At 39.5% G+C, this 21712-nt stretch overlaps 1 protein-coding gene across 4 annotated transcripts in view; it reads right to left on the bottom strand.

Annotated features, from left to right (window-relative positions):
- Positions 1-4187: 4187 nt before the first annotated feature.
- The window catches only part of LOC149831939 (zinc finger protein BRUTUS-like), a 64650-nt gene continuing 47125 nt past the window's right edge, over positions 4188-21712 (bottom strand). For 2 of the 4 annotated variants that reach the window (XM_090012299.1, XM_090012300.1), the window contains 4 exons: positions 9582-9816; positions 9388-9447; positions 5555-5626; positions 4188-4958 (listed from right to left, as the gene is read on the bottom strand). In XM_090012299.1, coding sequence (XP_089868425.1) covers positions 4857-4958; positions 5555-5626; positions 9388-9447; positions 9582-9816 — 469 coding nt within the window. In that variant the 3' untranslated portion in view covers positions 4188-4856. The remainder of the gene's footprint in view (positions 4959-5554; positions 5627-9387; positions 9448-9581; positions 9817-21712) is intronic. The other 2 variants (XR_016433066.1, XM_090012301.1) reach the window with 2 other exon arrangements.

Below are 21712 nucleotides of genomic sequence, written 5' to 3'. Positions count from 1 at the left end.
AAGTTTATCAAACTAAGAAAGGAATTTTTATTTCGCAGGAGAGCTATGCAAAAGAGATCTTAAAGAAGTTCAAGATGGAGAATGCTAATCCAGTTTCGACTCCATGCATTTCAGGTTTGAAGCTATCTAAAGAAGGTGGAGGAAAACTTGTCAATTTCATTATGTTCAGAAGTTTGGTTGGAAATCTAATGTATCTCACATCCACAAGGCCTGACATTATGTATGTTGTCAGTTTGGTGAATAGATTCATGGAGAAGCCATATTCAAATCATTGGGAAGCTGCAAAAAGAATTCTAAGATATGTGAAAGGAACTATCGATTATGAAATTTTTTATGAAACTAATGATGCAGTCAACCTTATTGGTTATGCTGATAGTGACTTAGCAGAGAGTGTTGATGATAGCAGAAGTACTTCAGGTTATGTATTTAATCTTGGAAGTGGAGCAATTTCGTGGAGCTCAAAGAAACAACCAATTGTTGCACTTTCTACTACGGAAGCATAATATATTGCTGCATCTTTTGCAGTTTGTCAGTTAATCTGGTTGCGTGAAATTTTGGAGAGTTTGAAGCAGAAGCAAAATAAGCCAACAACTTTTTGACAACAATTCAACTATCTCAGTTGCGAAAGATCCAATTCTTCATGGAAGGATAAAACACATTCGGATTCGGTATCATTTTCTGAGGGAACTTGTGAATGAAGGTGATGTTCATGTGGAGTACTGCAGAATGGAAGATCAGATGACAGATATTTTCACAAAGCCACTTAGTGGACAAAACTTCAAGAGAAATGCAGAAAGATTGGGCGTAAGGAGCAAGTTTAATTTAGAAGAGGCATTGTTGGAAATAAATTAAACTTGAACAATGTTTCTAGAATTATTGAGTATGTACAAGAGTCTTCTAGAATTATTAAGTATGTATAAGTTTCTAAGAGTCTTCTAGAGTTATTGAGTATGTACAAGTTTCTAAGAGTCTTTTGGAGTCTCAATACATATAGAAAGATCTTACTAGTGCTATAAAAGCCTACTCTAAGAGTCATTGTAAAAATCTGAGGTGTGAAGAGCCTTTTTTGAGTAAAAAGTACTAGAGGTCATTCTCCATCATCGTTCTTCACTTTTTCTCTTCATTCTCTTCAGGTGGCAGTATGATATCGTAGACTACTATTTGTTTTTTTAGAAGGCAAATTTTATTTTAACAAATCAGGTTGTGTTGGGTAGCCTTTTCTTCAATCAAGAAAAATCATGGTTGGCGTTTTAAGGGTGATTGTGCATAGAGAGAGAGAGAAAGAGACCTTGAAGGAAAATGGTTGCTTCACAACAAAATCATTAAAAAACAATAAAAAAATGTCATCATAAAGTTCGCTTTAAAATACATCGGATTTTTTTGTTGTTGACTGCGCCTTGCTCTGGCCATTAAACATTTCTTTTGAGGTCAGCCTTGTCTCCACACATCAGAAGCCTGAAAACATATAAAATCACTCCGTGTGACCAACCATCATAAGCCTTAACCGTTGACTTCTCTTAGCCGGTCTGTTTGCCACCACTTTCTTAATGGCTTGAATCCTTCAATTCCTAATCATTTTTCCCGTGGTTAATGTTTGTTTCTTGAACTACAGGAAGACATTTGTTAGAGTTAAAAAACATGGGATCCAAGCATTCAATGCTGTTCCGTTTAGTGGGGATTTTCACAGTCTGTATCAGAAACGACTATACTCTGTTCAAACTGAAGAACCGAATCATCATCCTTTACATTTCCAGCATTACAAGAGGTGCTGTCATGATCCTTTTGGTGAAGGAAATTTTCATTTGCTTTTTGAATTGGTTCTGACATGCTGCGCAATGGTCCATACATGGTAAATGTGCTGGACGAGAGATCTTGGGCATCTACATTTTGGTGGCAGATGGGGCATCTTGAATGACTCTGAAGCCATTTGTCTGTGCAATGTGTATGAAAAGCGTGCTTGCATTTGGGCAGCAGAAGAAGCCAATCCGTGTCTTCAAATTTAGCAAGGCAAACTCCACATACCCAGCCTGCGCTTGCACTCGAGCCACTGCTACTTATCTTCAGTGAGCCTTGTCCAGCGTCATCCCCTTGATGAACAGGATCCCCACTTGCTCCTTGAGATGATTCGGCGATGCTGCCTGAAGTCCATTTGGCGAACCAGCTTGTCAAGGAAGAGAAGTCCTGGGCATCCACAGTTTGCCTGCATATGGGGCAGCTCTTATGATTCTCAAGCCATCTGTCTATGCAACGTATGTGAAAGGCATGCCTGCATTTGGGCAGCAGATGAACCAAATCTGTCTTTTTAAATTTAGCAAGGCAAACCGCACATTCCGAGCCTATACCAGAGCCACTGAGTGACATGAATTCAAAAACAGGTAGAGAATTGATGAGGTCCTCGTCAACTCCAGAAGATGGTGGGGGTATCCCGGAAGAGATCGCTTGAATATCGGCGCTGCCACCGTTGCGCGTAGCCCGAAGGAATCGTAGGCACAGCAGAACAGCGGCAATAAAGATGAAAAAGAACATGAGGCAATAGACTACACTGTTAGGTATATCTGCTGTCGTTTTCCCTGGGCTTTGAGCCATAGAGAAGGGTAAGATAAAGCAAAGCAGCAGAGTGGACAAACTCATCTCTTCTCGTCTAATGCTTTTTCGAGGTCGACTGGTACGGTTGGTTGCAAAGAAACCGTCCTCCTTTAATACCTGCTAGAACTTCCATCTTTATACAAAAGGAAAATACAACATACCGTTGACATTTTTATGTACCTGACTTAAATGCTTGAATGGTTCATCCAGATTATTTTTTTCTTGTCATACATCCATATCGTGCTGACTTTTTGTAGCATATAAATCTTAGTTTACTGGTTTTCTTACAGTAAGTGGCGGAGCCACGATAGGCCCCATCCTGACCTGAAAAATTCTCTTTATAGAGTATTGGGAAAAGTACGCGATGCTTATTTCTGTGTTTTTTTTAATAACATTAATGATTAAACATGATTCCACATTCAGATGCATAATTTTAGTTAAAAACTTGTAATTTTAGTTTTTTTGTTCAATTAGCATATATATATATATATATCAAATTATGAATGATGTCCGTTAAGACTTGGGGTTTAGGTATTTGATTTTCTTTTTTTAAATAGCATGAATATTTAATAAGTTTTAGAGCTTTTTGTCCTTTCTTTCTCAATTAACACTTAAGTTCTTTATTTTGGTTTTTCAAATGAAATAAATTTTTAATTATGTAAGATGGTATAAGAGAACATTTCATGGCCTAAAGTCTTGCCTTCATCAATTGAAGATTGCAGTCTCTCTGATTGACAAGTAATCATCACAATCTCCTCTCCGACCAGTTTATTGACTGATGTATTCAAAATTACAATCTTTCTGATTCTTTGACAGATTAGTTTTGTCCTTAAGTAAACTTGGGGGCGTTTGATTGCGTGGATAGCAGTACCAGCATGGGTCTCTGCTGTCCGTGTCCCACATGTCCGGCCCCATGCATCCAACGCAAACAGCGGACATGTGGGAAACCAAATGTGTCCCACGGTGTTCCACCCCTCCCCTTGGGGCAGTCAGTGGTGTCCGGGATACTTGAAACAAAAACAAAAAAAGAATCCAAATACCTGGGACAAAAGCTTCACTTGTCCAGACACCTTTGTGCTTTGCCAGCGGTATCCAAACAGGCCTGTTCTATACACTTTTGTCCACGCAATCAAATGCCCCATTATCGATGCCTTTGAACTTTGAAATCTTGCATCAATCTCCACCATCATGTTGTGTATCAGGTCGCACATGTTTGTTAGTGCTTTCTGCTCAAGGAGAATGTTAATGGACATGAAAAGATTACGAGTTTGCACAATGAAAAGATTACGAGTTTTGTTTTAATATTACCCTAGTTACTTGAACTATGCTCATCTCTTTGTTCAAAATTATCGATACACTTGACTGCACAAATATATGAATGAAGTCACCATAAGGTTTTATTAATTCTTTTCTCCAGGCAACATGAGGAATAACCACCACCCGGTTTGAACCCATGAACTACCGATCCAGCTATCAAATTTGAACCCTAGAGGATATTAACTGACACTATATTAACAAATGTAGTAATTGGATCAATCTAAAGGCGAGCATAAGCACAGGAAAATTCAATAATAACATTTCATAAGAATATATCACAGGAAGTATCATAAAAAATTCCCACAGCATGGGAAACTAACATTCATATTTCATCGTGCTGCGCTGATTTTGTTTAGATTTTTTCAAATTTATATATTTGATCTCAACATTGAAAATTCTTAAAAACTTTGGATCAGATCCAGCATTGCTGGGATAATCATTTCCAGCTACCGTAACAGGTTAAGCAGCCGCTGTACAGGTGAGAGATTCTGGTCTTTCAAATTAATGGCTGCTACACACCGCTCCTGATCAACTGCATGTAATCTGTCTAATCTCTAACTCTATGCTAACAACTTGTTGCAGTATCCCAACTTCACCTTTCTAATTGCCAGCACCATTGCTTCAAAGCAAGCTTCATGAAATCCAATACGACTGTCCTTTCAACAATACTTGCATCTTCCGGTTTTTCAGGTGCAGCAATTCACACTGCATCGAGCAACTGCAAATAGCTGGTGTCACAGAGAGAGAGAGAGAGAGAGGAATTGATTATATCATCAGAGTAGGTGACAGGTTCGGTGTATCTATGTACGTACAGACATGAGAGCTAAACAGGAACAGCTGGCCACCATCAAACCATGGAGAAACTTTCCTTTCTTCCAACTTGCCCTCAACTGCAGGCTTGCATGGAATGTGTACATCATCCTCTTCCAAAAGATAGAACTCAAAGTTCTTGCTTATATTACTCTAGTATTATATGAACCGCAAAAGCCACATTTATGGTACAGCCAATGGAAGCGAGACAATGCCTTCTTCTCACAGTCATTGCAGAGAATTTCCTGAAAAAAATGATGAATAATTTTTATATGAAACAGCTATATCTAAATAAATAGGACACCAAGATTGCACAGTTTCTATAAGAGTTTGACATTAGTTTCAATTCTGTCTATAACAATGATAATTTAACCAGTTCCACATTATAAATTTTTATATGATTTCAAACAAAAGCAGTATCCTTTTAGTCTGTTACCATCCACATAACGCTTCACCTATCTTCATTGCAAGCCTAAATCAGTGTGTCGAGCATTGCCCTTGTAGGATGACCTCAACCAGTATGGACCCTTTCATGGACAAAAACCACTTAATCAGTGCCTTCTTCCATGCCTGCCCTAATGCAATTTTTACTTGGTTTAAGATCCGAACCCCTCACCTTCCTACTCCACTCCACCCCCCCATCCCCATGCCCCCCAACTGGGACACTCTTAACCTGAAACTAGCACCCATCCTAAACGGATGCCTAGAAAAAACCAAAAAGTAACTGATGATGCTGGAAAAGAATTAAATATTTACCAAAAACATGAACCACAGTTGTAGAAAACATACACACACATATTTAGCCATGAAGGTACTTTTCAAAGAAAGGGTATTGTTTTACCTGATACCGATGTTTATATTCATCAGGAAGCTCTTCTGCAGCTAACAAGGCATCAAGCATGCCGAAGTAGACCTGAATGATAAGTGGCATGATGAGGAGATAATCAACAATGAAAAATGATTCCAGAAAAACCAGACTATGCCTTAATTCCTTTTTTAATTCATCAAGTAAATGCACAGAAGGCAATCAAAAACAGCACTTCAACTTGCTCTGCCACCTAGGCTGGATTGGACAAAAAGAAACAAGGATTAAACAAGCTTTGCTAACCTTGTTGCAAAAGAACCAGTAACACCTTGAATCTAAATATAAACCTATGTCACACGGACTCTTCTAACAGAGCACCGCACCCGCGTCACACCCACACCCAGGCGGGTGCGACACTTGGACACAGCTTCCTTTGTGTTGGTGAAGTCAGACACTAAGGTCCATTTCTATCCAAAAATAGGTCAGTTAACCTTAATAAGTCCATTTTTATCTATATTATATATATAAATACATAAATGCATCAAAATACACGTAGTCTTAACTTAAAACAGTTAAAAATTATATATATATATATATATATATATATATATATATATATATATATATATATATATATCCTCTCTGCACCCCCGCACCCAAGTTTTTTTAAAGTGCCGCATCGCTGCATCCGCACCCGCACCCGCACCTATGTGACATAGGCATAAACCCATTCATTTCCAAATAGCATGGCAAATGCCTTTTTTCTGAGAATAAAAAAAAGTGGAGATATGCAAATGCCTACTCTTAAAACAGAGGAATCCAGAAAATGCACTTCTTTCAATCCCCCCACCCCACCCTTTTTTTATGACAAGGAACCCTCGCCGAGAACCGGGTCATTTAATGGGCCTGCCCCCCTACAAGGTAAACCTCAGGTAGGGTCACCGACGCCCAAGCCCTTACGGAGCCCAGCAGTTAAAGGCACGGTGAAAATTGAACCTGGGATGAAGGGGTCAGCACCTTCTCCCCAGGACCACTGCCACTCAGACGACCCGGGTGGGTGTTCTTTCAACCACTTTTCAACAAACACACACATTAACATCCTGGATCCCTCTGTTTCACATAGACCAAATTGACACTTCAAAATATTTCTCAACTAGTTGAGAATCAGAAATTAACTGTTTATTAAAAAATTTTGCACCATAACTTCAAATTCCAATATGAAATCTCAAAGAGCAGTAGGCACAACTTGCTAAGCTATAATATTTTTGGTCTTTGGTTGAGAAACTGAAGTTTTAAATATCTTGCAAGGAGGTTGAGTAAATACTCTGGACACCATTTCAACATCCAATGCTATCAGTGAAAAATCACTAAAATGAACCTCCACTAGAAGAGATACACATAGAACAGTTGTAGATGGAAGTACGCCATATATGATAAGCACAAACTATGCTGGGTAACAAATTCTATATGTTCACAAAAATGACAGACAGCAGCAGCCCATTTTTATCCATGCTAACTGCTACCATATTGATCAAAACCAAAATAACAACAATTCAGCTTTTTTACCAGCTCGATGCTGTTCAAAATAACACAGATCAAGTTCTCAACCTTCTTGATCTAGAATGCATCCCAAAATATCCACAACTTTCTTTTAGACATTCATAGTTCAGCATCCTGATGTGTTCAGAGCAAGCAATTAACTACAAAAGTATTTTAAAGGTACCCAAAGTAGAACTTCATACGGAATGCCTAAAGCATATAAAGTATGCAAGATACCAGAGAGAGATCTTCCAAAAGTACAAGTTTCCAGCAAAAATTATCCAATAGAAACCTGTGTATTTGTTACTTGTCCTTATATTTTAATTTTGTCATACATCTAATGAAAAAAGTCGTGGTAATGAGAATTTGGAGAAGTATATGATAGCAAAGAAGGAAGCTAAAAAAGTAGTTCGGAACGCGAGGGATAAGGTATATAAGGAGGTTTATGACAAGTTGGATACCAAAGAGAGTGAGAAGGATATTTATAGGATTGCAAAAATGAGAGATAGGAAATCGAGGGATCTGGGTATGGTTAGATGTATCAAAGATGAAACGCAAAGGGTTTTAGTCAAAGATGAGGAGATTAAGGAGAGATGGAAAGATTATTTTGATAAGCTATTTAATGAAAGTCATGCTCAGGATCTTGGAGACTTTTCCATTCCTTTTCATGAGATGAATCGTGACTTCATGCGCAAGATTCAAAAGAAAGAAATTGCAGAGGCTTTGAAGAAAATGAAATCAAGAAGGGCAGTTGGCCCAGATGGTATACCTATTGAGGCTTGGAAATGCTTAGGAGAGAAAGGTTTAGAATGGTTGACAAATCTTTTTAACCAGATTTGGCGGACAAATAAGATGCCTAATGAGTGGAGAAAGAGTACTTTGGTGCCTCTATATAAGAATAAGGGTGATATACAAGATTGCACAAACTATCGTGGTATAAAACTCATGAGTCATACTATGAAACTTTGGGAGAGGGTGATTGAGTCTAGGTTGAGGAAGGTTGTCATGATATCGGAGAATCAATTTGGTTTTATGCCTGGAAGATCTACTATGGAAGCTATACATCTTCTTAGACAACTTATTGAGAGAAATAGAGAGAGGAACAAAGATTTGCATATGGTTTTTATTGATTTGGAGAAGGCTTACGATAGAGTACCTAGGGACGTTCTCTAGTGGACAATGATGAAGAAAGGTGTTTCTCTCAAGTACATTAGTATAATTAAAGATATGTATGAAGGAGTAGTAACCAATGTCCGCACTTGTGGAGGGGTGACAACCAATTTTCCTATAACGGTTGGGTTACATCAAGGATCTGCTTTAAGCCCTTTCCTATTTGCTATAGTGATGGATGAGCTTACGAGATCAATTCAAGAAAATGTGCCGTGGTGTATGTTGTTTGCTGATGATATTGTTTTGATTGATGAGTCTAGAGTTGGGGTTAATGCTAAGTTAGAATTATGGAGACAGACATTGGAAGCAAGAGGTTTTAAGTTGAGTAAGAGTAAGACAGAATACATGGAATGTCGATTTAGTAAGCAACGAAATAGAGATGGGAGTGTAGTGAAGCTTGGTGAGCAAGAAATACCGGTGGATGATTCTTTCAAATATTTGGGATCTATCATTCAAAAGTATGGAGAAATTGATGGAGATGTAAATCATAGGATAAAGGTTGGGTGGATGAAATAGAAGAGTGCAATTGGAGTGTTGTGCGATCGTAGAATGCCATTGCAGTTGAAGGGAAAGTTTTATAGGACGACTATTAGGCCCGCTTTACTATATGGTACGGAATGTTGGGCTGCTAAGAGACATCATATTCAAAAAATGAGTGTAGCTGAGATGCGTATGCTGAGATGGATGTGTGAAAATACAATAAAAGATAAGATTCGGAACGAGGAGATACGTAAGAAGGTAGGCGTTGCACCCATTGAAAATAAGATGAGAGAGAATCGTTTACGGTGGTTTGGACATATTCGACGAAGGCCTAATGATGCTCCAGTTAGAAGGATGGAGAAATGGGAAAATATATTAGTTAAAAGAGGTCGGGGTAGGCCTAGGAAGACATGGATGGAGGTGATAGGAAAGGATATGAATGCTTTGAACCTCACCGAGGACATGGCATTGGATAGAAATGAATGGAGGAGAAGGATTCATGTGGAAGACCCAGAATGATTTTCTTTGTTGGTTCATATCGCCGACCCCAATTGTTTTGGGATGAAGGCGTAGTTGTTGTATACATCTAATGAAAAAAAGAAAACATTTATGCTTCCACTATCCATCATCCTATGTAAAATTTCTTTCAAATTTGCTAGGAAACCATAAAGTTCACTTACAGCCATATCTCCCAAAGATTTGCAGCAAATCGGACACGTATAATGAGAGCAAGTGTAGGCCTAAACAGAAGAAAACAAAGATGTTCTTGTTTATCAATCAAATTAACGAAATAAAAGGGTCATGAGTGGCAAAAGTTAGCATATTAGTGCTTGGTAGTTATTCCAGAATAGAAATGAACCCACTAGTCTAATACCTGAAAGCATGCTGAATGCATGAAATGACTACAAGGAAGAGACTTCACTGATGCACTTGAGGTGAAGAGGAAATCGCAGCAAATTGGACAATTTGCCTCCAGACCTTTTTCCTGGCATTTGTGCTCTACCAATTGCATTCCCAGGCAACAATTGCAAGTCATGCAATGGAAGAAGTCAATACCAAGCCCCTTACCGACACGACATAGATTACAAAACGGGCAATGATACACTGTCCTGCAGCAAATAAAAATCTGTTTTAGACCATCCAAAGACTACAAATGTTTCAACATCTATATCTTGTTACACGAAACCTAAAGAAGCCTACTCAGGAGAGGTCAAAACTTGCATTCAGGATGCACAGTTGAGGACTACGATGACAGATGTATTCTATAATAATAATAATAATAATAACAACAACAACATTAGCAATAATTAAAGGCCCAACTACTGAAGTATTGAAACCAACATAATAATAATCATTTCATGGGTAGGAACATGCTCCATCAACTTAACATTTAGAAGTTCCATTCAAGGGGGGGGGGGGGGGGGGGGGGGGGGGACGGGACAGGGGAACCAGTCATTCAGGGGGTTTCACAAAGAACAGGAAACCCAAATCAAGCATTATGTAACAGATATCCCTTGAACTCAATGAAATAAAGATGTTCAAGTATGATCTAACATAAAATATTTATCTCATAAACCATAGGCAGGTCTGAAATGAAGTGCTAAGAGAGGGATGTGATATCTCCACGAGCCAAGCAAATGCACACACACATAAACAAGTAGCCACTAATGGGCAATAATACAACAAACCACAAAAAGTGGTATACACACAAAAGTGAGAAAAAATATATTCACTCATGAATAGCTTCCAAGAAGCTTGAATTACAAAGAGGAAAACCCCCTTTATTTATAGACAAAAAGAGGCCTTTGGAAGGGCTACCAAAGGGACGTTGGAGTCCTTCCTGTTAAAATATGTTTCACATATATATATATATATATAGAGAGAGAGAGATAGATAGATTATGACACACACATATATATATATATATATATATGTCTATGTGTCTATCTACATATATAAATATATATTTCTTTTGTAATACCCAATAGGGGCAAATTAGTCTTTTCACATTGTACACACATATCCTAAAAGATACGCTCCCTTTTCTCTTCTCCTTTCTTTTCTTTTTTCCTTTTTTCTCTTCTTTTTTTATTGGTTGAGAGGGGTCCACATAGAGTCGTTGGACCACTCCAACGGTCATAAATATGACCGTTGGAGGAGCTCCAATGACTCTATGGGAGCCCCTCCTTGGGTCCCTTAGTCTGTATAAATAAGGGGCTTGGCCCCATGTATTCTTCAAGCTTCTTGTGAAGCCTTATGTGAGTGAAATATATTTTTTTCACTTTATTTTGTGTGTTTTACCACTTTTTGTGGTTTGTTGCAATCTTGCCCTTTAGTGGCTTCTTGTGTATGTGCGTGCTCTCATGCTTGCTCTTGGAGATATCGCATCTCTCATTTGGCACTTCATTACATGGTATCAGAGCCTTGGTTGTGAAAGCTTCATCGGATCCTCTCTTGACAAGTAATATTACTCCTCTTTCTTGCTTTCAAACTCCTTTTCTATAAATGGCCAATAAGGATGCAAAAATCGACCTCTCATTCAAATTGGATGGGACCAATTACCGAATGTAGGCGGCCGCTATGAAAAATAACCTCAAAGGTAAAAAACTTTGGGTTATGTGTGTGAAACCATTCCGGAACCACAATTGAAGTTAACTAAGTTTGAAGGAAATGAGGAAAGAGCTTTAAACGAAGAGAAAAAAGAGAAGGTTATTCTTGACTTCTCTTCAAAAATGAAAGATTGGGAAAGTGAGCATGCTAAAATTCTAGCATGGTTCATGAATAATGCCAAATTAAAGATTTGTGCAAATCTTGCTAAATTCAAGAAGGCTAATGAAGCTTGGTTCTTTACGAAAGGCATGTACACTCAAAGAGACCTTGCTAGGCATTTCTTTCTACAAGAAAAGGTAAGAGCTAACAAGCAAGGTGATATGAGTATTAAGGACATTATAGTGCCTTATCTTCTTTATGGGATGAACTTGTTTTTCTCGAACCTCAATCGGAAGGTAGTGCTATTGCCATGAGGCAAGAGCAAATGAAAAAAGAGAGGTTTTTCCAATTTATTCATGGGCTTCGTCTCAAATTTGAGCAACTTAGAGGATTCATTCTTCATAGGGCTTCTACTCCTCTAAGTGACATTTTGGCTGACTTATGTCAAGAAGAAACTTATTTGGCCTTGAAAAAATATGATGAAGTTCATGTCGTGTCTAGACCCAGCAACAATGTAAGATCATATAAACCACCCCATTTTTGGAAGAATAATGGTGGTGGAGGAAGAAAAATTATTTGTCACAATTGTAATGAACCGGGTCATATTCGTCCGGATTGCCCCAAATTCAAGAAGAAGGTGGCTTCCGTTGGTGAAATTCCTCCAAACACAAATGAAGATTCAAAGAAAGATGGAGACATAAAGGAGTCCATCGCTCATCTTACCGAAACTCTTCAACATTTTATAAAGATGAATTCCTCTACATCATCCTCCTCACCTTCCACTTCCGGTGCCACCATCTCATCTTTTTCAGGTATGACCTCTTGGATTCTTGACTCGGGTGCCTCCTTTCATATGACTCCAAATGCATCACTTTTGTCAAAACCAAGTCTCAATAAATTCAAATCATATGTTTCCACCGCCGATAGAACATCCTTGGATGTAGAAGGCATTGGAAACCTTTAGAAAACTTATGACCAAAACAAAGATTTTTTGTTCTCAAAATCCAAATTATTCTAAAACTTAACTTAAATCTTTTTTCCGTTTCTCAAATTACTGATTTTGAATGTAATGTCACCTTTTTACCTACCCATTGCTATGTGCAGGATCTTCGGTCTGGGAAGCGGATTGGGCAAGGCCATAGAAGAGAAGATCTTTATTATATGGATTTTGTCATTGCCATCCAAATCATTTTGTAATCATGTTCAATCCAAAGATATTGAGACTTGGCATAAGAGGCTTGGACATCCTAGTATTTTCAAGTTGTATCTTTTTCCTTTTTTGGAAAAAATTTGTAATACAAATGCATTTACATGCAATGATTGTATTCTTGAAAAGATTTATTCACTTTCGTATTCGCATAGTAATTTTGTGTCAAAAAGACCTTTTGAACTTGTGCATTCCGATGTATGTGGACCGGCACCCGTTATGTCCAAAAAGGGATATTCCTACTATGTTATTTTTATTGATGACTTTACTAGATATACATGGGTATACATTATTAAAAACAAATATGATATCTTCACTAATTTTAAAGAATTCCATGTTCTTATTCAAAATCAATTTCAAAACAATATAGATATATTTAGATCCGATTCTGGAGGTGAATACCTGTCTAAAGATTTTCAAAATAAATGGAATTTTGCATCAACGATCTTGTTCTAAAACTCCGCAACAAAATAGTCTTGCGGAAAGGAAACATAGACATTTAATTGAAACTACAAGAACACTTCTTGTCTCTAAAAATGTTCCTAAAAACTTTTGGGCCGAAGCTCTTCTTACCGCAACATATCTTATCAATCGTATGTTCTCTTCTTCTTTAAAAAGTGTATCACCTTTTGAAAAATTATTTAAAATTACTTCAGATTTTAATAGACCAAGAATATTTGGATGTAAATGCTTTCTGCTTGTTCAAGGACAAGATAAATTGTCACCCAAAGCTCTTGAATGTGTGTTCATCTACGGTGAAAATAAAAAAGGTTATAGATGCTATGATATTCGAAACAATAAACTCTATGTATCAAGAAATGTAAACTTTCTTGAAGAACAAAATGAATTTGATATCCACACATCTAGAGAAGACATTGACAATAGTCTTGCGGAAAGGAAACATAGACATTTAATTGAAACTACAAGAACACTTCTTGTCTCTAAAAATGTTCCTAAAAACTTTTGGGCCGAAGCTCTTCTTACCGCAACATATCTTATCAATCGTATGTTCTCTTCTTCTTTAAAAAGTGTATCACCTTTTGAAAAATTATTTAAAATTACTTCAGATTTTAATAGACCAAGAATATTTGGATGTAAATGCTTTCTGCTTGTTCAAGGACAAGATAAATTGTCACCCAAAGCTCTTGAATGTGTGTTCATCTACGGTGAAAATAAAAAAGGTTATAGATGCTATGATATTCGAAACAATAAACTCTATGTATCAAGAAATGTAAACTTTCTTGAAGAACAAAATGAATTTGATATCCACACATCTAGAGAAGACATTGACTATTCCTTCCTATTTGACTTAGCTCCTAGAATTGAGCATCCTGATGCAATTATTTGCAATGATACTTATGATGGCAATTTACATCATAATGATATACCACAACATGGTAATATTTCTCAAAATGAGAACCTTAATGATATAAATGTATATACCCGGCGATTAGGAAATGAACATCAACCTGCTCTTGAGAGATATTCTCAAGACTTCTCTTTAGAAGAACCTATTGATCCACCCAGGAGATCTTCTCGTAATAGTAGGCCTCCACAAAAAATTGTCTTATGAATCTTTTTCACCTAATTATAGGACTTGCCTCATGTCGATACATTTGTATCATGAGTTACTTCCTTTAAAGAAGCCAAAGATCATCCTCATTGGATTGAAGCCATGAAAATCGAATTAGAAGCTCTTAATAAAACCCAAACTTGGAGCATTATTCATCAACCTTTAAGAAAAAAAGCCAATTGGGTGTTAGATAGGTATATAAAGTCAAAACCAAATGTGATGGATCTCTAGAATGATACAAAGCTCGTTTGGTTGCAAAAGGCTACGCCTAAGAATATGGGATTGATTATGAAGAAATTTTTGCTCCAGTAACTAGAATGACTAGTGTGCGAACATTGATTGTCTTATCTTTTAAGCAATGGCCGATATATCAACTTGATGTTAAAAATGCTTTTTTAAATGGAACTCTATGTGAAGAAGTTCTTATGGATCCTCCACCAGGTCTTGAAATTTGTAAAGAAAATATTCTAAAATTAAATAAAGCTCTCTATGGTCTTAAACAAGCACCAAAAGCTTAGTATGATCTTTTTAACAAAGTAGTTCTCGATAATGGTTTTTCCTCATGTTACACTAATACTGCTTTGTTTGTTAAAACTTCTAATTAATACATAACAATTTTGTTGCTATATATTGATGACATGATTATCACAGGTAATGACAAAAAGGGTATTGACCTTATTAAAAATGTTCTCAAAGAAAAATTTGATATGTCTGACCTTTGTTTTCTAAGGTACTTTTTAGGAATTGAAGTTGCATACTCCCCCAAGGGGTATGTTCTCTCTCAGATGAAGCTTGCCTCCGATATTATTGCCTGATCTGGGTTGACTGATGACAAGAAGGTGGAGACTCCAGAAGTGAACAACGCCAAGATGAGAGCCAGTGATGACACTCCTTTAGCAGATCCCATGCCTTCTCGTCAGTTGATTGGGTCACTAACATATTTATCTATCACCAGGCCCGATATTTCTAATGCAGTCCATAGTGAAAGCCAATTTCAGATTGCTCCTTCTACCATTCACATGGCCGCAGTCATGAGGATTATCAGATATTTGAAAAGCACCATAACTAAAGGATTATTCTTACCATCTTCTTCACCTCCCACTTTACTTGCCTATGTTGACTCTGATTGGGGGGGGGGTAACTCCGATGATCGTATTTCCACTGCAGGTTATTGTGTGTTTCTTGGAGAGTCACTTATTTCATGGAGGTGTAAGAAGCAACAGAAAGTTTCTCTCTTCTACAGAAGCAGAGTATTGTGCGATGGCCACTACCACCACTGAGATTGTATGGTTAAGAAGTTTGCTTAAAGATATGGGTGTCTCATTCTCAACTTCTTCGAAGTTGTGCTGCAACAACAAGAGTTCTATCTACATTGTCAACAATCACACCTTTCATGAACGAACAAAGCACATCGAGATTGACTGTCATTATGTTCGTGATAAATTTTTATGAGGCACCATTCAACTGCCATATGTTCCTACCGAGTACCAGTTGGCGGACTTCTTCACCAAAGCTTTGCCATCGCCTCGTTTCTACTTTCTCCTTAGCAAACTCTTGGTGATCTCACCATGTGTTTGAGGGGGGGTGTTAAAATATGTTTCATATATATATATATATATATATATATATATATATGTGTGTGTGTGTGTGTGTGTGTGTGTGTGTCTATTTACATATATAAATATATATTTCTTTTGTAATACCCAATAGGGGCAAATTAGTCTTTTCACATTGTACATGCATATCCTAAAAGATATGCTCCCTTTTCTCTTTTCTTTTTTTCTTTTTTATTGGTTGAGAGGGGTCCACATAGAGTCGTTGGACCCCTCTAACGGTCATAAATATGTCCGTTGGAGGGGCTCCAACGATTCTATGGGAGCCCCTCCTTGGGTCCCTTAGTGTGTATAAATATGGGGCTTGGCCCCATGTATTCTTCTTGGATGCCCCAACGTCCCTTAAGGTGGGCCCTTCCAATAGGAAAGAGAAAAAGAAAATAAGAAAAGAAAAAAAAAAAAGAAAAAAAAGAAAAGGAAAAAGTAAAAAAAAATGAGAAAATTACATAGGTACGTGAATGAGTAAAAAGACTATTTTACCCCTAGTGGGTATTACAACAGAAATATATATATTTATATATATGTAGATAGACACATAGACATATATATAATATATATATATAGATATGTGTCATGATCTATATATATATAAGATACATAATTTAACACCCCCCCCCCCTCAAACACATGGTGAGATCACCGAGAGTTTGCTAAGAAAAAAGTAAAATTGAGACGATGGCAGAGCTTTGGTGAAGAAGTCCGCTAGCTGGTACTCGGTAGGAACATATGAAAGTTGAATGGTACCCCGTAGGAACTCATTACGAACATAATGGCAGTCCATCTCTATATGCTTTGTTCGTTCGTGGAAGGTGTGATTGCTGGCAATGTAGATAGCACTCTTGTTATCGCAACACAGTTTCGACGGAGTGGCGAATGAAACGCCCATATCTTTAAGCAAGCTTCTTAACCAGATAATTTCAGTAGTGGTTGTAGTCATTGCTCGATATTCAGGCTCTGTAGAAGAAAGAGATACTTTTTGTTGCTTCTTACACCTCCAAGAGATAAGTGACTCTCCAAAAAAACACAATAACCTTTTGTGGAAATACGATCATCGGGGTTACCCCCCAATCAGAGTCAGTATAAGCAAGTAAATTAAGAGATGAGGAGGGTAAGAATAATCCTTTTGTTATGGTGCTTTTTAAGTATCGGATAATCCTCATGATTGCGGCCATGTGGATGGTAGTAGGGGCAGTCTGGAATTGGCTTGCACTATGAACAACATGAGAAATATTGAGCCTGTTGATAGATAAGTATGTTAGAGACCCAATTAACTGACGATAAGGAGTGGGATCTGTTAAAGGTGTGTCATCATTGGCTCTCATCTTAGCATTGATCATTTCTGGAGTCTCCACTTTCTTGTCATCTGTCAATGACGTATGATGCAAGCTTCATCTGAGATAGGACATACCATGGTTGCCAGTTGAGGAAGCGGGAGCGGGAAGCGATAGGGGAAGCGGGAGCAGGAAGCGAGGTACTTTCAAAATTTTAGGAAGCAGGAAGTGTGGGACCACTTAGGAGCGAATCGGGAATCGTCTCGAAAGCGAACCGGAAGCGACCTAGGAAGCGAGGGGGAAGCAAAAAAAAATACAAAAAATTGAACAAATGGGGAAAGCGAAGAAGAAGCATGATGAGAAACGCGCTTCCTGTAATAACCTGAGTAAAAAAAAATCGTTTGGATCCAACCCCGGTGATAAGTCGGCTGCGTGCTTTTAAAAGCACGCAGCGACGAAGGGGGGAGGCTCTCGAAACCTCCTTCCCCCTCTCGTCTCTCGGTCTCTCTCCCTCGACCGACTCCCTCTCTCTGCGTTGCCGAGCATTGCCACCGACGCCCCCCTCCTTCCGGCAAGCTCCCTTCCAACGAGCACCTTCCGGTAACCTCCCCAGGTATGCCTCTCTCTCTCTCTCTCTCTCTCTCTCTCTCTCTCTCTCTCTCTCTCTCTCTCTCTCTCTCTCTCCCCCTCGTTTCTCCGTTATGCGGGGAGGGGAGGGCCAAACCACCTCCCTGCTACCCTAGGTTGCAGGGGAGGGGCAAAGCCTCCTCCCTGCGACCCTCTTTTAGTGAGGGAAGGGGCAGAGCCCCTCCCTGTGTCCTGCAGGGTAAGGGAGGGGCCGATTCCCCTCCTGGTGCCCTTTTGACCACAGGGGAGGGGCTGAGCCCTTCCCTGCTTATGTTACGACAGGGGAGGGGCACGACCCCTCCCTGCTTCCTATTACGGCAGGGGAGGGGTCAAGCCCCTCCTCCCTGCTCCCTGTTACGGCAGGGGAGGGGTCGAGCCCCTCCTCCCTGCGTCTCATTACGGCAGGGGCGGGTCGAGCCCTCCCTGCTACCTTTGATGGCAAGGGAGGGTCGAGCCCTCCCTGCTGCCTCTTTTGGTCAGGGGAGGGGTCGAGCCCCCTCCCTGCACCATCGTCTTCTTCTTCTCTCCTCCTTTTCAATCGGCAGGCTGGCAAGGGCGACACCCCCTGTCGCCTGTGTCCGACTGGTTGGCAGGGGGTGATGCCCCCCTGTCGCCTGTTGTTGATCGACTGGCAGGGGTTTCCAGCCCTTGCCCCTCACTCTCTCTCTGTTACCTTTGGCCGGTAGGGGCTGTGGCCCCTACCTATCGTCTTTTGACAGGACGACAGGGGCATCGCCCCTGTCGCCTGAAACTTTTGGATCGGCAGGGGCTAAAGCCCCTGCCTATCGTTTCTGGTAGGTCGACAGGGGCTGGAGCCCTGCCTGTCCTTTGTCAACAGGGGCGACGCCCCCTGTCGCCTGCATCTGTTCTTCGGCATTAAGGGTCATTGGACCTTGCCTCGCATTTCTTCAAGGTTGGCGGGGACCGTTGCCCCCTGCACCTTGTTTGTTTTCCGGTAGGGGGTTTTGCTCCTCTGCCTTGATCTTGCTGCTTCTGTTGCTCTTCTGCATTCTGCAGGGAGTTGAGCTCCCTGCCTACCCTCGTATCGGGGTCCGGTACTGTTGCAGGTCTTACCGGACCCACTTCTTATTTGTATTTTGGCATGCTAACCTTTTTAGCGTCACAGGTTGAACGGTGGATCCTGCTCGCCCTTCATGACTTGAGCTCGTGCTTACCTACGTCGCTGGCATACAAGGATCGTCACCCCTCAAGGTACGGGAAGATTGCACAGAAGACTTGGACAATTGAATTGAGTTCAATTAACTAAAAAGGACAATTAAATAAATATATATACATATATATATATATATATATATATCATATATATTTATATGAGTACGCACCTAACTCAAGGACGCGGTTTCGCGATCCTTATCCTTTACTTTGCCGTCGCAAATCGCGTAAAGGTTTTGTGTTGCACTCTTGCTTACAATCCCTTTGCCGTCGCGCATCGCGCAAAGGTTCTACGTTGCACTCCTGCCTACAGTCCTTTACTTTGTCGTCGTGCATCGCGCAAAGGTTCTGCGTTGCACTCCTGCCTACAGTCATTTACTTTGCCGTCGCGCATCGCGCAAAGGTTCTGCGTTGCACTCCTGCCTACAGTCTTTACTTTCCCGTCGCGCTTTGCGCCCAGGCTCTTGCTTTTGCATATGTGTTATTGCCTTGCTATTGCAGGTGACGCTCAGGTTTTCGCTCATTGCATACGCGTTTGAGGTATCCTCGTGGAGGATGCAAGAGACATCTACCACTCTCCCTCTTGCGACAAGAGTTCAGTCGGGAGCGAGCGATACATCCTCATCTAAGGAGAGGGATACCTCGCAAGGATCATGGCTCTTCGAGTACGCAGTTCTTGCATAGTAGACTTGAGATTTAGGAAGCTGCGCAAAAGCATCAAAGACTGCCCCAAATCGAAGCATTTGGAAGGATGTGATTGGATGGTTCTGTTCGCCTTTTCGGCATATTTCAGGTGATCCCGAATTGGGTGTTCGAGCGAACTTCTCAGCGGGTGTTCTGATGAGAAACCCACATCTCGTCTATCGAGGTCGGTATCGAGTCATGCGAGGCATGTAGATACCCCGATAGCGGATGAGATTCTAGAAAATCGCATGCATAATGTTGGCACAAGGTACTGTTATTGCCTTTCTTGGGTATTCTAAAACCCATAAGGGTTTTCAGTGTTATGACATTAAAAATGACAAACTATATGTTTCCAGAAATGTGAGTTTTTTGGAAAATCTTAGTGGTTTTGAAAGTTCAGAGTCACATAATGAAAATGTTGACTATTCTTTTTTATTTGAACTGTTATCCAAAGATGATGATTCTAGTGATGATGAGAGAAATCAGAATGACTCAAGTGATATTGAGGAAATCATTCCTTCACTTTCCTCCTCACACCAACCTATCAATGAAGGACCATCTAGAGATCCCATCACCTATATTCATAGAGATAGAAGCACCTTTAGAAGTGCTCTTGAAAGATATGATGATAGTCAGACTATTCCTCAAGGTGAGGAAAACCTTCATAGAATCGAAAGACACAGAAAAGCTCCCTCTAGGTTCATATTGTATGACTCTTTTTCACCCAGATATAGAGCCTGTCTTAGTGTCATTCATTCTTATGTAAAACCTAGAAACTTTGTGGAAGCTAGTAAAAGTCATGAATGGATAGTTGCGATGGAAAATGAACTCGGAGCTCTGAAAAGATCTAAGACATGAGAATTTCAAGAACTTCCTAAGGGTAAGAAAACAATAGGGTGTAGATGGGTTTTTAAGGTTAAAACTAAGAGCGATGGATCTCTTGAGAGATATAAGGCTCGATTAGTTGCCAAGGGTTATAGTCAAGAGTATGAGATTGACTATTAAGAAACTTTTGCGCTTGTGACCCGAATGGTCACTGTTCGATGTCTCATCACTGTTGCATCCATTAACAATTGGAACATCTATCAAATGGATGTTAAGAATGTCTTCCTAAATGGTGATTTGAATAAGAAAGTTTATATGGATGTACCACCTGGAATGGAGACTCCCAAAGGGAAAGTTCTTCGTCTTAGAAAAGCACTCTATGGCCTAAAGCAAGCCCCTAAGGCTTGGTATGATAGGTTTAACTCTGTGATGTTGGAAATTTGGTTTTCTTCTTGCTTTACTGACACTGCTTTGTTTGTTAGAAAATCCAATGAAGGGATTGTAATATTGCTGTTGTATGTGGATGATATGCTCATTACCAGAAGTGATTCTAATAGGATTAAGAGTATAAAATCAATTTTAAAAGATAAATTTGAAATGTCTGATTTGGGTTTTCTAACTTATTTTTGGGGCATTGAAGTAGCATACTCTCATAGAGGGTATTTTTTATCTCAAACTAAGTTTGCTTCTGAGATCATTGACAGGTGAGGCATTACAGATGAAAAGGTTTGTGAAACTCCTGCTATAGTAGGAGTTAAAATGAAAATTGATGATGGTGTTCCTCTTTCTGATCTTACCCCCTACAGACAGCTTGTAGGATCTTTGATGTATCTGAGTATTACCAGACCAGATATCTCTCATGCAGTACATACTGCAAGCCAGTTTCAGCATGCACCAACATCAGTCCATATATGAGTGCTATCTTGCGAGTCGTAAGATACATTAAGGGTACTCTAAATAAAAGAGTTTTTCGGTCCTCCTCTTCTGATTTAAAATTAATTGCTTATACTGACTCTGATTGGGGAGGTGACCCAAATAACCGTCACTCCACCACTGGTTTTTGTGTGTTTTTAGGAGACACTAATTTCATGGAGATGTAAGAAACAACAAAAGGTGTTTCTATCATCAACTGAAGCCGAATATCGTGCCATGACAACTACTACCATGAAAATGGTATGGATTCATCAGTTGCTGGAAGATATGGGGATCACAATCGAAGGGCCTACAAAGCTATGCTGTGACAACAAAAGTGCAATTTACATTGCTGAGAATCACACTTTTCATGAGCGGATCAAACACATAGAGATGGATTGTCATTATGTT

This window comes from Nuphar pumila, chromosome 7 (assembly GCF_984573655.1).
Source record: "Nuphar pumila chromosome 7, dmNupPumi1.hap1.1, whole genome shotgun sequence".
NCBI lineage: Eukaryota > Viridiplantae > Streptophyta > Magnoliopsida > Nymphaeales > Nymphaeaceae > Nuphar > Nuphar pumila.
The sequence above is the reverse complement of the archived record's forward strand: the minus strand, read 5'-3'. Positions and strand labels throughout refer to the sequence as shown.